Source organism: Diabrotica undecimpunctata, chromosome 1 (genome assembly GCF_040954645.1).
Source record: "Diabrotica undecimpunctata isolate CICGRU chromosome 1, icDiaUnde3, whole genome shotgun sequence".
Classification (NCBI taxonomy): domain Eukaryota; kingdom Metazoa; phylum Arthropoda; class Insecta; order Coleoptera; family Chrysomelidae; genus Diabrotica; species Diabrotica undecimpunctata.
In genome coordinates this window covers 128,499,566-128,519,175 of record NC_092803.1, presented here as the reverse complement: position 1 = coordinate 128,519,175, position 19,610 = coordinate 128,499,566, and the positions used below count along the sequence as shown (strand labels likewise).

The 19,610-nt window shown below is 33.1% G+C and overlaps 1 protein-coding gene across 1 annotated transcript in view; it reads right to left on the bottom strand.

Annotated features, from left to right (window-relative positions):
- The window catches only part of LOC140434970 (uncharacterized), a 65,213-nt gene that overhangs the window by 34,106 nt on the left and 11,497 nt on the right, over positions 1-19,610 (bottom strand). Inside the window, exon 2 of the mRNA XM_072523622.1 lies at positions 2,527-2,726. Within this exon, the coding sequence (XP_072379723.1) occupies positions 2,527-2,726 (200 nt within the window). The remainder of the gene's footprint in view (positions 1-2,526; positions 2,727-19,610) is intronic.

Here is a 19,610-nt window from a genome sequence, read left to right as displayed (position 1 = left end):
TATTTTGAAAGTATGTTTTTTCACCCCTGAGAATGGGTGAAACTCACCCCTAGGGCAGAAGCACACATCGGCACAATATACTTATACTATATTTTTGTATTTAACATGTTAGCTATGCGTATGCCAAATGCTATGTCAATTCAAGCTGTTCTTTGAGGAGGTTTTATAGTGAGTGAATGAAATATTTCTGGACTTAAAAAAGTTAACAGAATGCAGTTTCATAACTTTACCGATATTTTCGATCATGCTGGTTTTATAACAATACATATTATTTTTCCTTAGGCTATTTTGACATTCTCTCAATCAACTAAATACATTAAGTTATTGAAGATAAATAGAATAACAAAAATGTCAAGCACTAATACAGCCGATGAGCTCCTTGATGTTGATTTAACCATCATTCCACCTAAAAAAAGACCAGTAAAGAGACATTTTGACGTTAAAATTAATAAAATGATTATAAATGTATTTAAAACGGATATGCAGGACAACCCTACAATGCCGAAAAGTGCGATTTCTATTAGAGTAGCAGGTAAAACAGGTACTAATATTGTTTCTCCATTATTTATTTTAGAGTGCGCATTTTCACTTTATTTAACAAATATTGTTAAATAAATAAAATACTTTTTATCTATTGTAGGCGTATGTAGCCGAAAGTGTACGCAATGTGGTTCATGAATATGGAATTACGGGAACATTGTCGACACCAAAATCAGTTGAGCATCGTAAAAGTATTTTTAACTCGCTGGATGAATTTGACAGAGAAACAATAAGAATAATAATCCATCAATTCTTTTTTTGAAATGAAATACCCACAATGTACAAAGTTCTGAGGGTTGCTAATGAAGATCCGGTTTTGCCTAACTTCAAAAGAACGACGTTTTTTAAATTATTGAAAGAAATAAATTTTAAGTTTCAACGTCGTCAGCGAAACAGCATTTTGATGGACAGGTACGAAATTGTCTTGTGGAGACGGGAATTTCTGATAAAAATTAAGTCCTACAGAAATGAAAACCGCAAAATTTACTACTTGGCTAAACACTGGTCACACTAAATCTAAAATATGGGTCGACAATTCGGTAACGTCTTATAAACAAGCGTTTTTAGATGGACTTTCTATGGGGTTAAAAAATCCTGCAGGTAAATGTTTATGCGCTTTTCACTTCAAGCAATTTTTAAAATAATAAAATTTTCAGCAAAAGGAAAAAAGACTAACAATTTGTTACATTGGCAGTGAAGATGGGTTTGTTCCAAAAGGGCTGTGGGTGTTTGAATAAAAAAAAAGTGGGGACTACCATGAAGAGATAGACAAGAAATCTTTCGAAAATTAGTTCAAAAATATACTGCCCCGATTAGAAGAAAACTCCATTATCGTATTGGACAACGCGTCTTATAATTCCATAACATTGGAAAAAATTCCAACTACTGTTTCTAGAAAAGCTGACATCGAAGCGTGGCTGAAATAAAAAAATATAGAGTTTGGGGACTCCTTTTTAAAAGTGCAACTGCTGGCTATCGTTAAGGAACATAAGGGACAATATAATAAATATATCATTGATGAGATGGCAAAAAGCCAAAACAAAGTAGTGTTAAAGTTGCCTTTATACTATTGTGAGCTCAATCCAATTGAGCTCATCTGGGCAGAAGTAAAAAATTATATAGCAGTCAAAAACACTACTTTTAAATTTGCAGATATGAAAAATATTTTTTACGATGCACTAAATAATATTAGTCCAACTACCTGGCAGAAATGTGTGCAACACGTTCAACAAAAAGTCGAGTCCAAAATGTGGAAGTTGAACAATATAATAGAGAGCCATATCGAACCCATAATAATAAATCCAGACGAAGTTATCAGCACATGTAGCTCCTCAGACTCTGATTAATTTAAATGGTATGTTTTTCTGCTTTGATAAACTTATGACAATGCTGCGTTATTCAAAATGTTCACTTTATTATGTACCTCTTACTTAATGAATATTTTATTTTAGTACATTTTTCATCAATGAAACATTAAATTTTGCTCACAATGATTAAATTTCAAGACATTCTTACACTAATAGTTTCAAAAGAAAATATTTTTATAACTCATATGATACACCTCAGTACGACCCTGTCTGGCTTTCACGTACGTTTGTTGACAATTGAGAATATGTAAAATGAACGTAGTCCCGAGGACTTGTATAATAGTTAATGGAATATGTAAAAAAATTTACCTGGCAGTACGGCTGATAGAAGAGCTTCCATCAGTCAAAAAATTACTAAATATTGAAATAGTCCTTGAATCATTACCTTTGTCACTTTAGTTATCATGTCATGCTTAATGGTTAGATGAGCTAAAGCTCATAACCAGTCGCAAACTGGTACATGACATACTTTGAAAAATAATCCGTATAAAACATAAGATAACCATAACTTAAGCTTAGAAATGTTAACAAGACAATGTACAAAATTATATTGGTATACTTATTTAGGTGTTTTATTAATATATAAAATTGATGGTATTTTATAATCATCTTTAATAACAATTTCGAATATATTCCATATTATCTCCAGTTGCACAATGTGGCCAATATGAATCCCACGCGGCGTATCCAATTCCGGTTACAGTTTCGCTCTCCTTGTACATTTTCAGTGCGCATTTTATGTCATCTCCAATAGTATTATCTCTAAAATTGTCGCAAGTAGTTTCACATAACAACCCAGGGTATTCAACAGGTGAGCACCTACAAAGAAAGAATCATCTTAAAGAAATTTCGCTATCTTGTATAAAAAAATATTATTCCTAATTACGTTGTATATAGGATTCTCAATAATATATTAAATATTGATTAAAAACATTGGAGAATATGATCACTTTTATTCGCTACATGCAACTAAACAGGTATCACTCTTTATAGGTTATTATACCATCACCATAAGACTTACACCATTAAAAATATTTATAAATCTCTAGTAATTAAATAAAAATTGTTTAATTAACCGTAAATATTGTCTGTATATTAATTTATTATTAATATATATACACATATCAAAATAATCTGGGGGACAAAAACAAAATGCCAGATTACAGAACGATTTCTAACAATTTATTTCAAATATTTTTAATAAAAAGTTATATGCAAGTGTCTCGCATGTAAAGTAAAAATTTTTTCTTAGAATTATCACATTAGCCCTCAAGAAATTTATAACAGAACTTTTTAAGTCTAACAATGGCAACACAAAAAATAAAAAACCAATTTGTTGCCCCTCAACTCCCAAAAAAGTAGTTTTTAGGTTAAGTTAGTATAGTGTATGACCTTAACGGTTGTTGATTACTGTCTTACACCTGTAAGGCAAACTTATGATCAGATGGTCAATGCCTTGCTGCGGTATTCTGTTTAACTCCATTAAGAGGCCCTTAAACGGTTGCTATCTTGTATCGAACGCAATATTTTGTTGTAAAATGCGTCTGATGAATATGTCCCATACATGCTCAATTGGTTTTAAATCTGGCGATTGTGCAGGCCGTGGTAAAACCTTAATTTCATCAACTTCGAGGAATGTTAGTACGACCCTGGCAGTATGCGACCGCGCAATAATTAAAATTGGGGATCAGCTTGTTATGCAAAGGGTACAATAGGTTCACGAATAATATCGCGGTATTTTGTTGAATTTAGAAACCATTCCAGACAAACGAGATTGGTTCTTCCACCCAGAGTAATGCAACCCTATACAATTATATGGCCGCCTTGCTCTCTGTGAACCTTCTGCACGGTGGCCAAGCGTTCAGCATTACCATCGTCTTCAAATTTGGTGCAAATCTAAATCGGGACTCATATCTAAACAAAGTAGAGGTCCACTCATATATAACTTAATTTGCGTGTTCTTGTGCATGCTGAAATCGATGAGCGCGACTTCCTCTGGATAACACAGGCACTTTCGTAGGTATTCGAGCATTAAACTCTACTTTATGCAGTCTATTTCTAATGGTTTGACCACTTAAAAAAAAACTGATAAGTCTCTTGCAGCCTCATTTGTAATTATGATGCATTTAAAGTGCGATCTCGAAAAGCCTACAACCTAATAAAACGGTCTTCAATCTGGTTGGTTATTCTTGTACAACGTTCAGCAATCTCACCAGTTTCTTAACACCTTAACCACAAACGATTAATGACACTGCTGTTCGTGTAGAGGACCTCATCAGCGTTTCTTTGACTTCTGTCAGCTTAAAACATGCCGATAGCATGCCACTGCATTCCGCGATTTAAATGACATTTCTGTATATTATTGGCAATTTCACAATTAAATAAAAATCTACATGGGTCAAAAATCAAGTACCAATAAAGAAATATTACTTTTTATCTTAAAGACAAAAAACGCATATTGAAGTTTTGTTAAATTTTTTATAGCCATTCTTATCAGCACTACTGTTCAAGTTGGAACAATGATCGACAAAACAAAAAAAAATATATCAAAACATAAATGATCGACAAAACAAAAAAAATATATCAAAACATAAATTTATTGTTGTATTTGCAGTTAACATTAGGTGTCTCCTGGATTATTTTGATGTAGTATAAATAACATTATCGTAATATTTGTCTTACAAATTGATTTGTTAACAGATTAAAATTTGGATATTTTTACAAACACTTAAGTTTAATTTATATATCTGTCATAAATATTTTACTAGTTTAATATGTATATTTCTGAACAAAAATATAATACCAATTTATATATTTACAGATTAAATCTGTGCTCACAATGCTAAACTCACCAAGGAAGAGGCAGTTGTTTTGTTACTCGATAACTCACATGTAAATATTAGTGTTATCAAAAAAGCAAAAAAAAAAATAATGTTATTATGTTATCATTTCCTTATCGTTGCTCTCATTATCTGCAACCCTTTGATGTTGGGGTCTATGATCCGTTTAAGAACTACGTGAACATAGCACATACAGCATAGATGCAAAATTATAACCCTGGGAAGACGACGACAATATACGATATTCCCGGTGTAGTTAAGGAGGCATTTCCGCTGGATTTAAACCCTGCAAACATAAACTAATGTCTAATCTTATGTCATAATCTTATGTGATATTCTAGAATCTTCTGATATTTGGCGTTTAAATACTCATATATTTTAAGATAGTGACTGTTTGGGAAAGTACGTGGCATTTATTTTCATGTTTTACATTTAATATTTTTTTTTTTGCTGTACTATAATGTGATCTAATTTAATGTTGTATTCTAACGACTTTGTTAAAATATATTGCTTCCTGTTATTTCGTAAAATCGAATTGTTAAACTGACTATCTCATTTATTATGTTTTAAGTACGGAGAATTTGACTTCTTTTGTTATTTTTGTGTCGCCAATACACACAAGAGTAAAGTATCGTATTACCGTGACAATTAACTTAAATTATCGCCACTCAAAATCGCAATACAATAGAGTGATTTATTGGTATACCCTCTTCCTACCAACCGCTTTGAAGCGTGGCCATAGGGTGGTTTCTGACCTAACCATCTCAAGACACTTACACTTCATCTCTAAGCAGCGACCGAAACGCACCGAGTTTTTTGGTTCTCGTGCTATCGAGCCTCGTCCCGATGCGATGTGGTACCAACAAGATTCCACTGGCTAAGAATCTTATGACATCAATATTTCAAAGGGTGAGTCTATATTCTTTGTACAGACAACAATAATGAGTAAGGCTAGTTAATATCATAATTTATTCACAGTTGTAATTGCTATTTTTCGCTAATTTATTTTCAAATAAAATATTGCATTTTTTCTTCATTATTATTTATTTAATATCATTTAACCAGCGACCTCTTAAGTTTTATACAAAACAGTGACTATGCGCCATCTTATGTTACTGATCGGCCAAATCCTTTAGAAGAATTAGAAGCAAACATAACAACGCAGAATTTAACATTGGATATAAAAAATCTGCAACTATTAGATTCTACTCCTGAATTGGATATCAGCTCCAGTGAAATAATGCATACCATGGAAATTGTTACCGAACCAATCCCAAGTTATTCAGGTGTTCAAATTAATTTTTCGCCCTCAAAGATTACACCTTTACCAAAGGCACCTCTGCGGAAACAATATACAGTGAATAGACGCAAAATAAAATCGACTGTTCTGACAGATACATCCGAAAAAGCTTTTAGAATCGAGTGTAAAGAAAAAGTAAAAAAGAAATAAAAGAAAGAAGATTTATCTAGAAAAAAAGGGGTAATTAATAAAAAAACGGGAAGGGTAAAGAAAAATAAACAAAAATAAAAGAAGGGGTAAAAAAGGGTTTTCAATTCTGATATTCCAAGTTAGAGGCTGATGAGTGGTGTGGTTTGGTATACAGTAAACCCTATAGTGAATCAGTTAAAGGCGATGGGTTGAATGTACTACATGTAAGCGATGGGCACACATGAAGTAAGCAACAGGAGAATTATCTCCTTTATTTGCATTAGTTATAACTCTGATGAAGATTGAAGTTATTTTCATGTGTCTTGCAAGTTGGTTATTTTTTTATTTTACGAAACACAGGTATTTAATATTTTATTAAAAAATTAATCTTTCATAAAAAAAACGGGTGTGGCAGTCCAGTGGGACTGCCGGTAGAAGTTCTACTTCTACCGGCAATACTTCTATACACGCGTTCGCCGTTACAAATTTATATGGGAGTCAATCTGCACAATCATTACATATTTAATGCTATAGGTAAGAGAGAGCAGAAAGAGAAAAAGAATTAGGTATATAGGTATATGGTGCATCGTTTGCTGTATATAAACATTTGACCTGTAATAGGAGTATAGTAAATGAAGAATTGTATCAATATTTTAATGAAAATATATATTTTTATTTTCATATATGTATAAAATGACTTGAATGCAAAAAATTTTTTTTACACATACTCTGCAGTAAAATTCATTGTTTATTTTGTTAATAATATAAAAATTACAATACAATACACTGCAACATAATTCAATATAATAATACAATACAAATTAAAATGCAATATTCATAAGTATTTAAAACTGCCAATATACATAACTTACTTTACGAAGATAAAAATAAAAAACCAACAACTCGGATTATGTTGTAAATTTTCATTTTATTTTAAAATTTAGCATGTTTGCGTATATTACATATATTTAATAACATTAACGTGAGGTTTTTAAATATTTCAAAAATAAAAAAGGAAATTCATATTGGGATTCGAACTCACGTACACCAGCGTATAAACCAAACACGTAAAAGATTCGCCAATTAGACATGATACTAACGGATTTCAAAATTACAGTTGTCTGTCATACAGTGATTATTTTGAAATACAAAAGCCTAAAATAATTATGAACATTTAATAAATAATACAAAACATATCACATAAATAATAATATTAATATATATTATATTATATAGGTATATAATATTATATATAATATAATAAATTTATAATATTAAATATATATACAAAAGGAACATTTTTATTCTCGAGAGAGGAAGAGAGAGAAAATATATCTTATGTCCCTCTCTTACTCATTATCTTACATATGTAATGGTTTCACAGATTCACTCCCGTGCAAATGTCCAACGCCGACCGTGCGTATAGAAGTATAACTTCAATATAACTTCAAAAATTGGAAAATAAAATGTTTAATGTTTTGTAAATTTTTCATTTTTGTACTGTTACAAACTGCCATAACAGATGTAACAATTAGTCAGAAACGCGGGATAAGTTATAACATTGCACTTTTTTGGTAAACAGTTGATTGATTAATAAATACCAATCTTTTTACTTTTTTTTCAGTTCCGTTTTATTTAGAACGAGTTAGAGTAGCGTTACGTGTTTAATTAGAATTGAGAAAATCACTGTCAAGATATCCTTGATTTTATGAAAATTGTTACAAGTAGCCCCCTGCTCCCCTACTTTGCTGTTAGAATTCCTTACTATCTGTGAACAATTGTCTTCTAACGGCATGACCCGTATTTGGCATGACAAAATCTTAAAGTTGTTCGGCCATGTCTAGATCCCGTGTATGACTTATCGTCTCTTTAACTCTGTCACCATAAAGATAAAAGTCGAAAGCTTACAGGATGATTCCACAAGATACTTATTCCAAAAAAAAATAACCGAATAAAGCAGAAACAGATATATCACAGAAAGTGAGGGAGTCGAAGAAAGCTGGGCAAAAATTAAGTCTAATATCTAAGCCTCGGCCAAGGAAGTTCTTGGTGAAAGAAATATAAATAAAAATAAATCGGTCCCAAGGCAAAGAACTCCATGGTTTTGTATAGAAGTGAAGAAAAAATGCAAAGAAAAGCAAAAAGCTTACTTGAAATACATGTCAACCAAAACACAAAAGGCATACCATAATTACAAGACAATTATAAACGAAACACATGCGCTTATAAAAAAAATAAAAAGTGATCACTGGGAACGCTTTTCGAAAGAAATGGAACATGATTTTTACGGTCGTCAAAAGAAAATATGGCGCTTCATAAGAGGTCAAAGAACGGAAGTAAAGAAAATAATAGAACCAAAACACAGAAAAAAATACGTGGATTGACTACCTAAAAAATCTCTATGCAGAGGAAGAACAAACGACGCTAGAACCGAAAACACCAGAAATTACCACAAATAAAGAACTTAATATAAATGTACAGTAAGTTCGGAAAATACTTGAAAACCTAAAGAACAAAAACGCAGCAGGTAAAGACAAAATAACAAATGAATTACTGAAATATTGTGAACCAGCAGTGACAGAACAATTACCAACATTAATTAATAAAGTTATAAAACACAATAAAATACCGGAAGATTCGAGAACGAGCGAACTCATTCTACTATTTAAAAAAGGAGATAAAAAACAGCCAGAAAACTACAAAGGTATAAACTTGTTAAATACTATGCTAAAACTTACAACCACAATTTGACAACTGCTTATAAATCAGAGGATAAGTTTGGCAGATGAAAAACAGGGTTTTCGTAGTGGAAGATCATGTACAGATGCAATATTCGTTATGAAGCAAATTACTGAGACATCACTAAATTATAATAGACCAGCATTTCTGTGTCTGATTAACCTAAAGAAATCGTTTGACAGAGTAAGACTCAAAGATGTAATCCATCTTCTGTATAATAGAAAAATTGCCCTAAATATTATAAAAATTATCGGAAACATCTACCAAAACAACAAAATGAAAGTCAGAATAGATAGACAATTTACAGAACCTATAGAAGTAGGCAGCGGAATAAGACAAGGGAATTCATTGAGCCCCATGCTCTTCAATTTGATTATGGATAAAATCATCAAAAGCGTCAACAAAGGAAGAGGAGACAGAATAGCAAACAAAAAAATCAAAATACTCTGTTACGCAGACGACGCAATATTGATAGCCTAAGATGAAGATAGTCTGCCAATACTGGTCCTAATATTTAACATAAGAGCAAAAGAATTTAATATGACAATCTCATCTCAGAAAACTAAAATAATAGTAGTCAGCAAAGAACCAACCAGATATAAAATAGAAATTGATGGCATCAATATTGAACAAGTAATGAAAATAAAATACCTGAGAATTACACGGTCTAGCTATGAAGACCTGGAGAAAAAAGTGATAGATCAAGTACAAAAAGCAAATAGACTGGCAGGATGCCTTAATAACACTATATGGCGAAACAGATACATTAACACTGAGATGACGTCAATAATTTATAAAGCCAATGTAAGACTAATAATGACACATGCCTCAGAAACAAGACCCGACACGGCCACAACGCAAAGGCTACTGGAAATTGCAGAGATGAGAGTACTGAGAGGAATTACAGAAAATACGCTGAGAGATCGAAAGAAGAAGACATTAGAAGAAAATGTAACGTACAGGGTATAAATGAATGGACACGAAATAGAAAAAAAGAATGAAATACTCACATAAGCAGAATGGAGAAGACTTGTGTCGTCAAAATAGCAAGAGATAAGTCACCTATCGCCAGAAGAACTATCGGACGACCGCACAAAGATGGAGTGACAACTTTCCATAGAGGTATTAATCCGCCAATGAACAAGCAGAATATCTTATAAAGACGAAGAAAAAGAAGAAGCTATGTCTATATTATGTTCCATAAAAAATTGTACTAACGAATCACCGCTAGCATTGTTGTTTGTAATGTCCCAGGTTCGTTGTATTATGAAGAACATAAAATTTGTCTGACCCCAATTATTAGTCTTCAACAAATACGAATTTTCCCTAAAGTATGATGGTAAATTCTATTAAAATAAGTCTTAGGCAAATAAAATCAAAGAAAAGATAAGTAATTGATTTTAAAAAGTTTGTAAGTTAACAAGTTATGTGTTTTATAGTTTTTCTTACTGCTCTTTTTGTTTATATTTTCTTTTTCACTCTTATATAATTCTCTTCTCTTCTAATGTAATTTTTAAATTTTTTTATCCTCATCGACTACAAGAGCTTGTCATAAAATTTTTATTTTCTTCTATGACATATTATACATTTTTGAGGTGCACATATGTGTTTTATTACAATTTTCGACCAACCTTTAAAATTTTATTAAACGCTTCGTTTGTTTAATAAAATCCGAATCAAAATTATGAGAACATTGGGCGATACATATGCATTTATTTGAAAATTTCGTAGTGGCCAATATTGGTTGTTGAAAACAAACAACTTTTTTCAATAGCAATTTATTATTGTGAGAGAAAAACGTGATACAAACGTCGATTTAATAAATATTTTTAATAGATTTTATTACGGATGATAAATGGAAAAATTGTGAGTGTGGTTATGGTTTTCATTGTCAACATTCCGACAAGTTTTATGAATATATTTTATACAAACCAAATTTAGTGCTCTATTCAATTCCAACTAAATTATCAATAAAAATGTGTGTTTTTTTTAATATAATATAAAATAGTAGTAAAATTTATGTACTCGTAAATTAATGGACACAGTTTTTAGCGTTTTAAAAACCTAACGACAACAAAAAACAACAATATTTAAAGAATAATTAAAATAACACTAAAGCATAAATAGCTATTAAGAATATGGTTAATAATCTGATTATAATTCATAAAAGTAGTTATTAACCATTAATTAATAATTAACCAAAAATATTAAAACAACAATAAATCAGTCCAGAATGAAAGAATGCTGTCATTAAAATCGAAGAGGTAACGTAGCTCCCACACATAATACACACATGTCCAAAAGTTTGGAATACGTACAAATAATATATCTACGCCTATGGTGGTTTTAAAATTGTTATTAATATTCATTCTAGAGCGTTTTTAAATGAAAATGATAAAAAATTTGTATCGTTTTTGTATGATTTTGATCACATTCTGATACACATACGCTGATTAGGGTATTTACACATTTTTTCAGTTTTTGTTTAAATTTAAATTGAGCCTTTTAAAAATACCTAGAAACGTGATATCTCATTTTGACATATCCAGAGTAATTTCTTTGTTACAACAGGGCTTTAGTCAAAGTTATAACGTGAATATTGTTGATGCTGCTCAATGCTGTATCGACAATTAAAAAAAAATTCCAAGATACAAATGACGTTAAGGATCGTCCCAGAAGTGGTAGAAGTCGATGTACAACAGCAGCCAAGACCGGCAAATACCATTGATAGCTCGTAAAAATAGTCTGGAATCTACAAGTGGTATATCCACAGAAATTTCTAGGCTTCAAGGACTGAATATTTCACGGCAAATAATAACACACAGACTAAATGCAGTAAATTTATATCGTAGAAGACCGCTACGTGTTGCTAAACTAACCTACCAACAAAAAATAGTAAGGTTGCAATGGGCTAGAGAAATGGTGTATCATAGTCCTAACTGGAATAACGTGATGTTTTCTGATGAGTCAAAAATTAGCTTGGTATCTGATTCGCGAACAACACTGGTTTGGAGGGCCCCAGTTGGAGGGCGTGTCCCATTTGAAGGTGGCAGTATTATGGTTTGGTGTGGTATTATGAGTGGTACACGGACGTCACTGATGGTTCTATAGAGAGAAGTCACTGGTGCTGTGTACATCTAGGAAGTTTTAAATCCTAAAACAGCAGCAGTACAAAATGTTCTGGAAGAAGAAGAAATATCTACATTACAGTGGCCCTTGAATTCCCCCGACATGAACGTTATTAAACATGCTTGGGACATTCTCAAAACACGCATCAAGAAGCAAAACAATCCCCCTATTAGACTTCGAGAACTAAAAGGTGCTGCCCGTGAAGAATGGGAGAGAATTCCGCAAGCCCAGCGCGACCAGTTAATCGGCAGCATGCCAAATCGCCTACACACATTCATACAGGCCAATGGAGGAATTACTTATTATTAATTTTATTAAAAATTATTTTTTTCTATACTAATTTATTTTTAAATGTAAGTTGTACATTGTAAGTTTTTCACTCCAAGAGAATAAATAATTTTTTTGCATATCGTTTATCTGGTTTTGATATTTATTTAGTATATATAGTTTATATATATAAAAATTAATAAAAAGGTGAAATATTCCAATATTCCAAACTTTTGGACATGTGTATATTGTCAGTCGAAACTAATCTTTTAAAGATGAGCGCGTTTATTGACCTATTATTATTTACAAATTTTTGAATTTTGTCCGTTAATTAAAATTTTAGACTTGTCAAATAGGTGCATATTTACAGAGTTAAAAATATTTCATTTAAATAAATGTAAAAAATATATTGTAAGAAAGTTACTCTTCTTTTCTTTGTTTAGTATAAAATGTGAAAGGTTTATCAGAAAAAGCTAATTGTGTGTCTTTGGAGAGTTGTCTTGGAAGCTAGTCCTTTAGCCACATAAATTTTACTGTAAGATATTGGTTGGGTTTTAAATAATATAACCAACTTTAAAAAGAAAGTTACATATTAGGATTCTCGTTTGAACCTCCGAACAGGAAACATATCAACAATTACCGATAATTGATATTTAATATTACCTTGTTAGTTTGCACAAAATAAGGAACTTTTTTATTTCAAATATAGAATTTTGTTTATATCTAAAATTTAAACAGTGTAAAAGTGTTACTTCTTCTGGACTAAAAAAAACTGTAAATTTGACTTTCATATCTCATCTATAACAAATCAAGGGTAAACAACTATTTCGCCGATTTGGCGTGAGGTTAAGTAGCAGTCTTTCCGGTAATAATCCATTATAAGCACCAGGGCCGTATTTAGGTTACTTAGCCTAAGCATGGAAATGGATTCAGCAGCGGGATCTTCTACCATGGAAAGTTCTAGCAATCTACTTGTAAACCAACCATCAAAATTATATTCTACAGTTCTTAATCAACCTTCAAATAAATTTTCAAACAAAAAACAAGCAATTCTACTTCACTCACTCCCAATCTTGAATATTGAAGTTTACCTTAATGCAGTAACTTGTAAAGTGGATCCCAGAAAAATACATTCTATTATTATAATATTATAAGCGATCGTATTTGTATCTTCTTTACCAGTGAACAGACAGTCGATGCGTTTCTAGCAAACGACAATGAAATTGTAGTAATTAATCAAGAACGTACTCAAGCTCGAATAACTCCAAATGAACGATTGATTATTTCCACCGTATTTCTAAGCATTCCTTCTTCTTCTTCTTCTCGTGCCACTCCTAGCGGAGATTGGAAATCATCATGGCCACTGCGACTTTGTTAGCAGCGCGCCTAAAAAGTTCCATCGAACTACACCCGAACCATACACGTAGATTACGAAGCCACGATAAGCATTCCGCACAGCATTATAAAAGAAAAACTGAAAAACTTAGGTATACATCTAATAACTCCAATTAACTTTCTCGGGATAGGGACTTCAAATCCAGCATTCAAGCATACCTTGAGTTTCCGACGATACACTTTTATAGTGACAACTAACTTAGACAAATTACCCGATTCAATTTTAATTAGCCGTGAGGATAACAACTATCGAATTTTCTTTTTCATTGAAAAGCAATATTGTTACTTATGCAAGCAGCAAGGACATTTTGCATCTCAGTGTCCCAATAAAAATATTCAGACTCCTTCAAAAGACACCCAAAATACTGTTCATCTAAACTCTCCCAACCAACTCCCCTTTCGACAATTTCTTCTACATAATCCTCTTCTACTGAGACTGACACTACAATAGAACAATCAGCTTGTTTGTCGATAAATTCCTCTACACAATTATCTCTTACTGAGGCTGAAACGTCTAGAAAAATCATTACCTCTCAATCAAATAAGCATACTCCGATAAACTGCGACCTACCAAATGAGACTCAAATGGATACCTTAGATCAAGATATATGTCCTCATTCCAGCACCGTAAACAAAACGTGTCTAAAGATTATACATGCAAGAATATTCAGAAAGTGCGAAGCGAATATGAGTAATAGACAGTTTGACTTCCGTAACGGCTTCGGAACAGTAGAAGCTCTGTATAGTTTTACAACTCTTGCCCAAAAATGTCGAGACCAACAAAAATATCTTTTAATTGCGTTTATAGACTATGAGAAAGCTTTCGACAAAGTTAAACATAACATTCTCATGGAATGTCTAAAGAGAAAATCACTCGACAAAAACGGCACTAACATATTGAGAAATCTCTATTGGAAGCAACAGGCTGTGGTAACATTTGATGAAAATAGCACGGATGCGCAACAGATAAGTAGAGGAGTGAGACAGGGCTGTGTACTTTTACCATTACTATTTAATATATATTCCGAAGAGTTATTTACGCAAGCACTTGAAAACTGTACAGAAGGGATCAAGATAAATGGTAAAAAATATAAATAATATCCGTTATGCTGACGATACAGTCATTATCGCTGAAAGTGAGACAGACCTGCAGACGTTACTAAACACAATTTGTGATACTAGGGAAGAGTCTGGTTTAACAATAAACATAAAGAAAACAAAAACCGTGGTTATCAGTAAGAGAGGCAAACTCATTACAAGGATCCAGATAAAAAATAAAAATATTGAGCAAGTGGACAAAATGAAATACTTGTGAGTCTTAATTACGGAAGATCTGAATTTGAAATCAGAAATTCGCTCAAGAATAGAGCAATCATGAGCAGCCTTTTTGAAGATGAGGAAATTTCTGAGTAACCAAAGACTCAATCTGCAAATCCGATATCGGATGGTAAAATGTTATATCCACTCTATTCTTCTTTATGGTGTCGAAGCCTGGACTGTTAATGTTGACTTAATGAGAAAGCTGGAAGCTTTTTAGATGTGGCTTTTTAGGAGAATTTGAAGATACCACGGACCAATCATATTACGAACGAAATGGTGTTGCACAGAATGGGAAGAGACAGAGAACTTTTGACCACCATTAAAAGGCGAAAGACAGCATATTTGGGGCACATACTTAGAAATGATAAGTACGAGTTGTTGCAGCTGATTATGAAGGGTAAAATCGAAGGAAAAAGGGGTCCTGGTAGACGACAAATATTCTGGCTGAAAAATATTCGCGACTGGACCGGGTTAAACACACAGACACTTTTAAGAAAAGCAGAAGATAGAAACGAATTTGCAATGGTTATAGCCAATCTTTATTAGTGGAGACGGCACTAGAAGAAGAAGAAGAAGTTGAAGCAGTTTTAAATAATAAAAAAAAAGTTACATATTAGTTTATGTATTTCTCTACTGTCTACGGAAAGTGAATCGGATATGTTTATATGAGTCTAAGTTCTAAGGCCTGATAGTTTTGAATACAGCTGATATATGTTTCATTCTTATATTTCTCACACTTAAAAAAATATGGTTGATGTCAAATTCTGATATTTTGTCCCATAAGCATACCCAGAAGGTATAACATATTTAACTTGGCCAAGTTAGCTGGTAATGCGCTGTGATTAGTTTTCATACGTGTAATTTTTGCTGTCAATTTCTTTGGCATTGCTTATTTAAAAATATAGATAATAGCTGGTGGTAAGGTAGGGTGGATAGTATAACACTTATATTTGAGTTCGTTGCTATGTTTTGCAATCTTTTTTTTCAATTTTATAAAAATTCTGTTATTATAATGTTGCTGTAAGTCATTCAATGTGAATATGGGTACATATAGTACATCATGGGCAGCATCTTTAGCAAGCTGGTCAACCAGTCCATTTCCCTTGATGCCAGTGAGACTTTTTACCCAAATATCTGTAGTATTGTTACTATAATATATTGTTATATATATTTTATTTTGAATATCACAAAGGATACTATTTCTTTAATGTTGAGTCATACTTGAGTTTAATCATTTAATGATATTATATTACTTATGTGTGTGTGTGTGTGTTTGGTGAGTTGGCTTGGAAACTAGTCCTTTAGCCACAGAATTGTAATGTAAGATATTAGTTTTTAAATAATGTAACCAACTTTAAATAAAAAGTTACATATTAGTTCGTATACTTCTCTACTATCTAAGGAGAGTAAATGGGTGATGTTTATGGGAGTCTGAATTTTAAGTTCTGATAGTTTTGAATACAGCTGATCTGTTTCATACCTATGTTTATCGCACTTAAAAAGAATATGGTTGATGTCACATTGTGATATATTATCGCATGAGCATACCCCAGAAGGGATAATATTTAACTTAGCCAAGTGAGCTGGGAATGCACCGTGATTAGTTTTCAGTCGAGTAATTGTATATTATATATTACTTATATTATATCTATCTTATACTTATCTCTCAACAAAATTCAAAGCCCATTTCGAATCAACAACCTTCTACTGTTGTCCGCAATTTCTCAGATATCCACATATCCGGTACAGCTACCAAAGCTCTATCAAAAGGCTTCAATTTTTCTGTCACACCTCTTTCAATCCCAACCGAGAAAATCATTTGTCAAACTGAAGAAGCTATTTCTCTACTTCCTTCCGACCAAGCCGAAGTCGCCAGACAAGATGTCGCCAGAATTCTCCGTACTTCCAAACCCCCACCGTCAACTATCAGTCTTTCAGAAAGACGGGCCCTCAAAGAACTTTATAACAACTCTGACATTGTCATTCTTCCGGCCGACAAAGGTAATGCCACCGTCATTCTTAACTCTTCTAATTATTTTGACAAAATGTTCGAACTTCTCAATTCCACAGAATACAAACGCGTCTTAAACGATCCAACCACCTATCTGGAAAAAACGACCAAATCCATTATAAATAAGTCTACTCTACCTTCAGACATCAAAAAATCTCTTATACCCAGAGAAAAATCATCCCGAATTCCAAAGATATACGGCCTTCCAAAAATCCATAAGCCCAATGTTCCTCTAAGACCCATCGTCAGTGCATACAACTGCCCCACTCAAAAATTAGCAAAACATCTCGCTTTATCCTTAGAACCATTAGCCGAAAAAGCTTCGTCTTTTGTCAAAAACTCTTTTCATTTTATTGACCTTCTGAAAAATATTTCTATTTCACCCTCAGAAATACTAGTTAGTTTTGACATTGTTTCTTTGTTCACCAACATTCCCATCGATGAAACCATTTCCATCTTGGACTCTAGACATCAAATCCCCCAAGACACATTATCTCTTATAAAACACTGCATGTCTAATACATACTTTTCATTTCAAAATTATTTCTATCGTCAAATCAAAGGTGCCCCAATGGGATCTCCCCTCTCTCCCGTAATAGCTAATATTTTCATGGAACATTTCGAAACAGCAGCCCTGTCCTCATCAAATCTCAAACCCACCTGCTGGTTACGGTATGTTGATGACACTTTTGTCATTTGGCCTCATGGTAAAGACACATTAGATCTCTTCCTCTCCCACCTGAATGGAATACATCCTAGTATTCAATTCACGATGGAAGTTGAGTCTGAAGCGTCTTTGCCATTCCTTGATGTTCTTATTCAGAAAAACTTACCTCACAGTTTTTCTTATTCCGTGTACCGGAAACCCATTCATACAAACCGATATCTTAATGCCCAGTCACATCATCACCCCGCCCAACTCAATTCAGTTGTCAACACTCTCATTTCTCGTTCCATAAGACTTAGTGACAACAATCATAGGTCATCCGAAATTAATTCAATAAGGCAAACACTCTTACAAAATGGCTACCACAAAACCCAAATCAATAAGAGCATTTAAAAACATCTAAACCCCATTCCATTCAAAAAAAAACCTTGTCGCCGGATCAACCCAAAATATTTCTACCTTTTATTAAAGGTGTCACTAATAAGATCAGTAGAACTCTTCTTCCTTTAAATATCAAAACCATCTCCACTACTAACTCCAAGTTGTCCAATCTCGTCAGATCTGTAAAAGACCAAATCCCTAATGAAGACCATGGTGTCTACGAGATACCCTGTTCCAGTTGCCCACGTACATACATCGGACAGACAAACCGACGAACCATAACCGTATTTACGAACATTCTATATCTGTCAAACATTCCGATACTACTTCAGCCCTAGCCCAACATCATATTCAAACAGGCCACAAAATAGATTTCGAAAAAGCAAAAACCATCGCCCCCATCCGCTCCTTAAAATCGAGAACCATTCGTGAAGCTATCGAAATCGAACAACGGCCTAACAGCTTGAACACGTGCGATGACGCGAAACGATTGCCGGCAACATGGCGACCCCTACTTCAGCGACCTTCCGCCCTCACCGCTCAGGCCACATCAGTTCAGACCACGTCAGCGCATAGCGTTCCCGCGCATACAGCGAGTATAAAAGCAGCCACACAGGGTAAAACCGGTTGTCACTCGACACTGAGGAGTAGGCATATTGAGACCTCAGTGCCGAGAGACAGTTCTTGCAATACAGAACACAATACTGGTACGTCTCGAGTGAGGGGAGTAGGCAGATTAAGACGCCGAACTCGAACCGAACCGTATCAATCTTGATAATGGCTCCAAAATGGGTTCCGAAACGTCGAGTAATAAATTCTCAACGCGGTTCTTCCCGAGAACTAAGTAATTTTCATGAAGCAACCCAAGAAGATAAAGTTGCATTTTATGATATCCTAGAAGAAACCTGTGAAAATACTCCCAGAAATGACATCTTAATAATAATGGGCGAATTTTATGCAAAGGTGAGAAGGGAAGGTTAAAACCGAAATGTAGCGGGCAAAGAAACAATACACGAAATCACAAATAATGATAATGGAGGAAAAATGTGTAACCTAGCATCTGCAACAAACACATATCTAGTCAGTACAAAACACAAAATCTTAAGAAACTAAACAACAGTATACCAAAGAATTGGGACAGAAACTGAAAATATCCAACAATGAGGATATAGAAAAGGAATGTAAGAACATAAAAAAACAGCATTGTAGAAATAAAGAAAGAAAGAAAGAGACATAAATTTCTGAACAAATGCTACACTTAGAAATAGGATAACAAAAAACTGTTCGAATATATAAAAAAACAATATAGTACCAAAAAACAAGTATACACAAAAAAAATTGGGAAAAACATTTTCCGAAACTATATAAATCAATTAAAAGACATATGCAGAAGACGAAGAAATAACAGGTAATAAACATGCAAAATAAGACGCACCTACCTATCCAGGATTCGTAGATGTTGTAAAGCAACTAAAACTAAACAAAACTTCGGGGCCAGATAAAATTAACAATGAACTCGTCATAA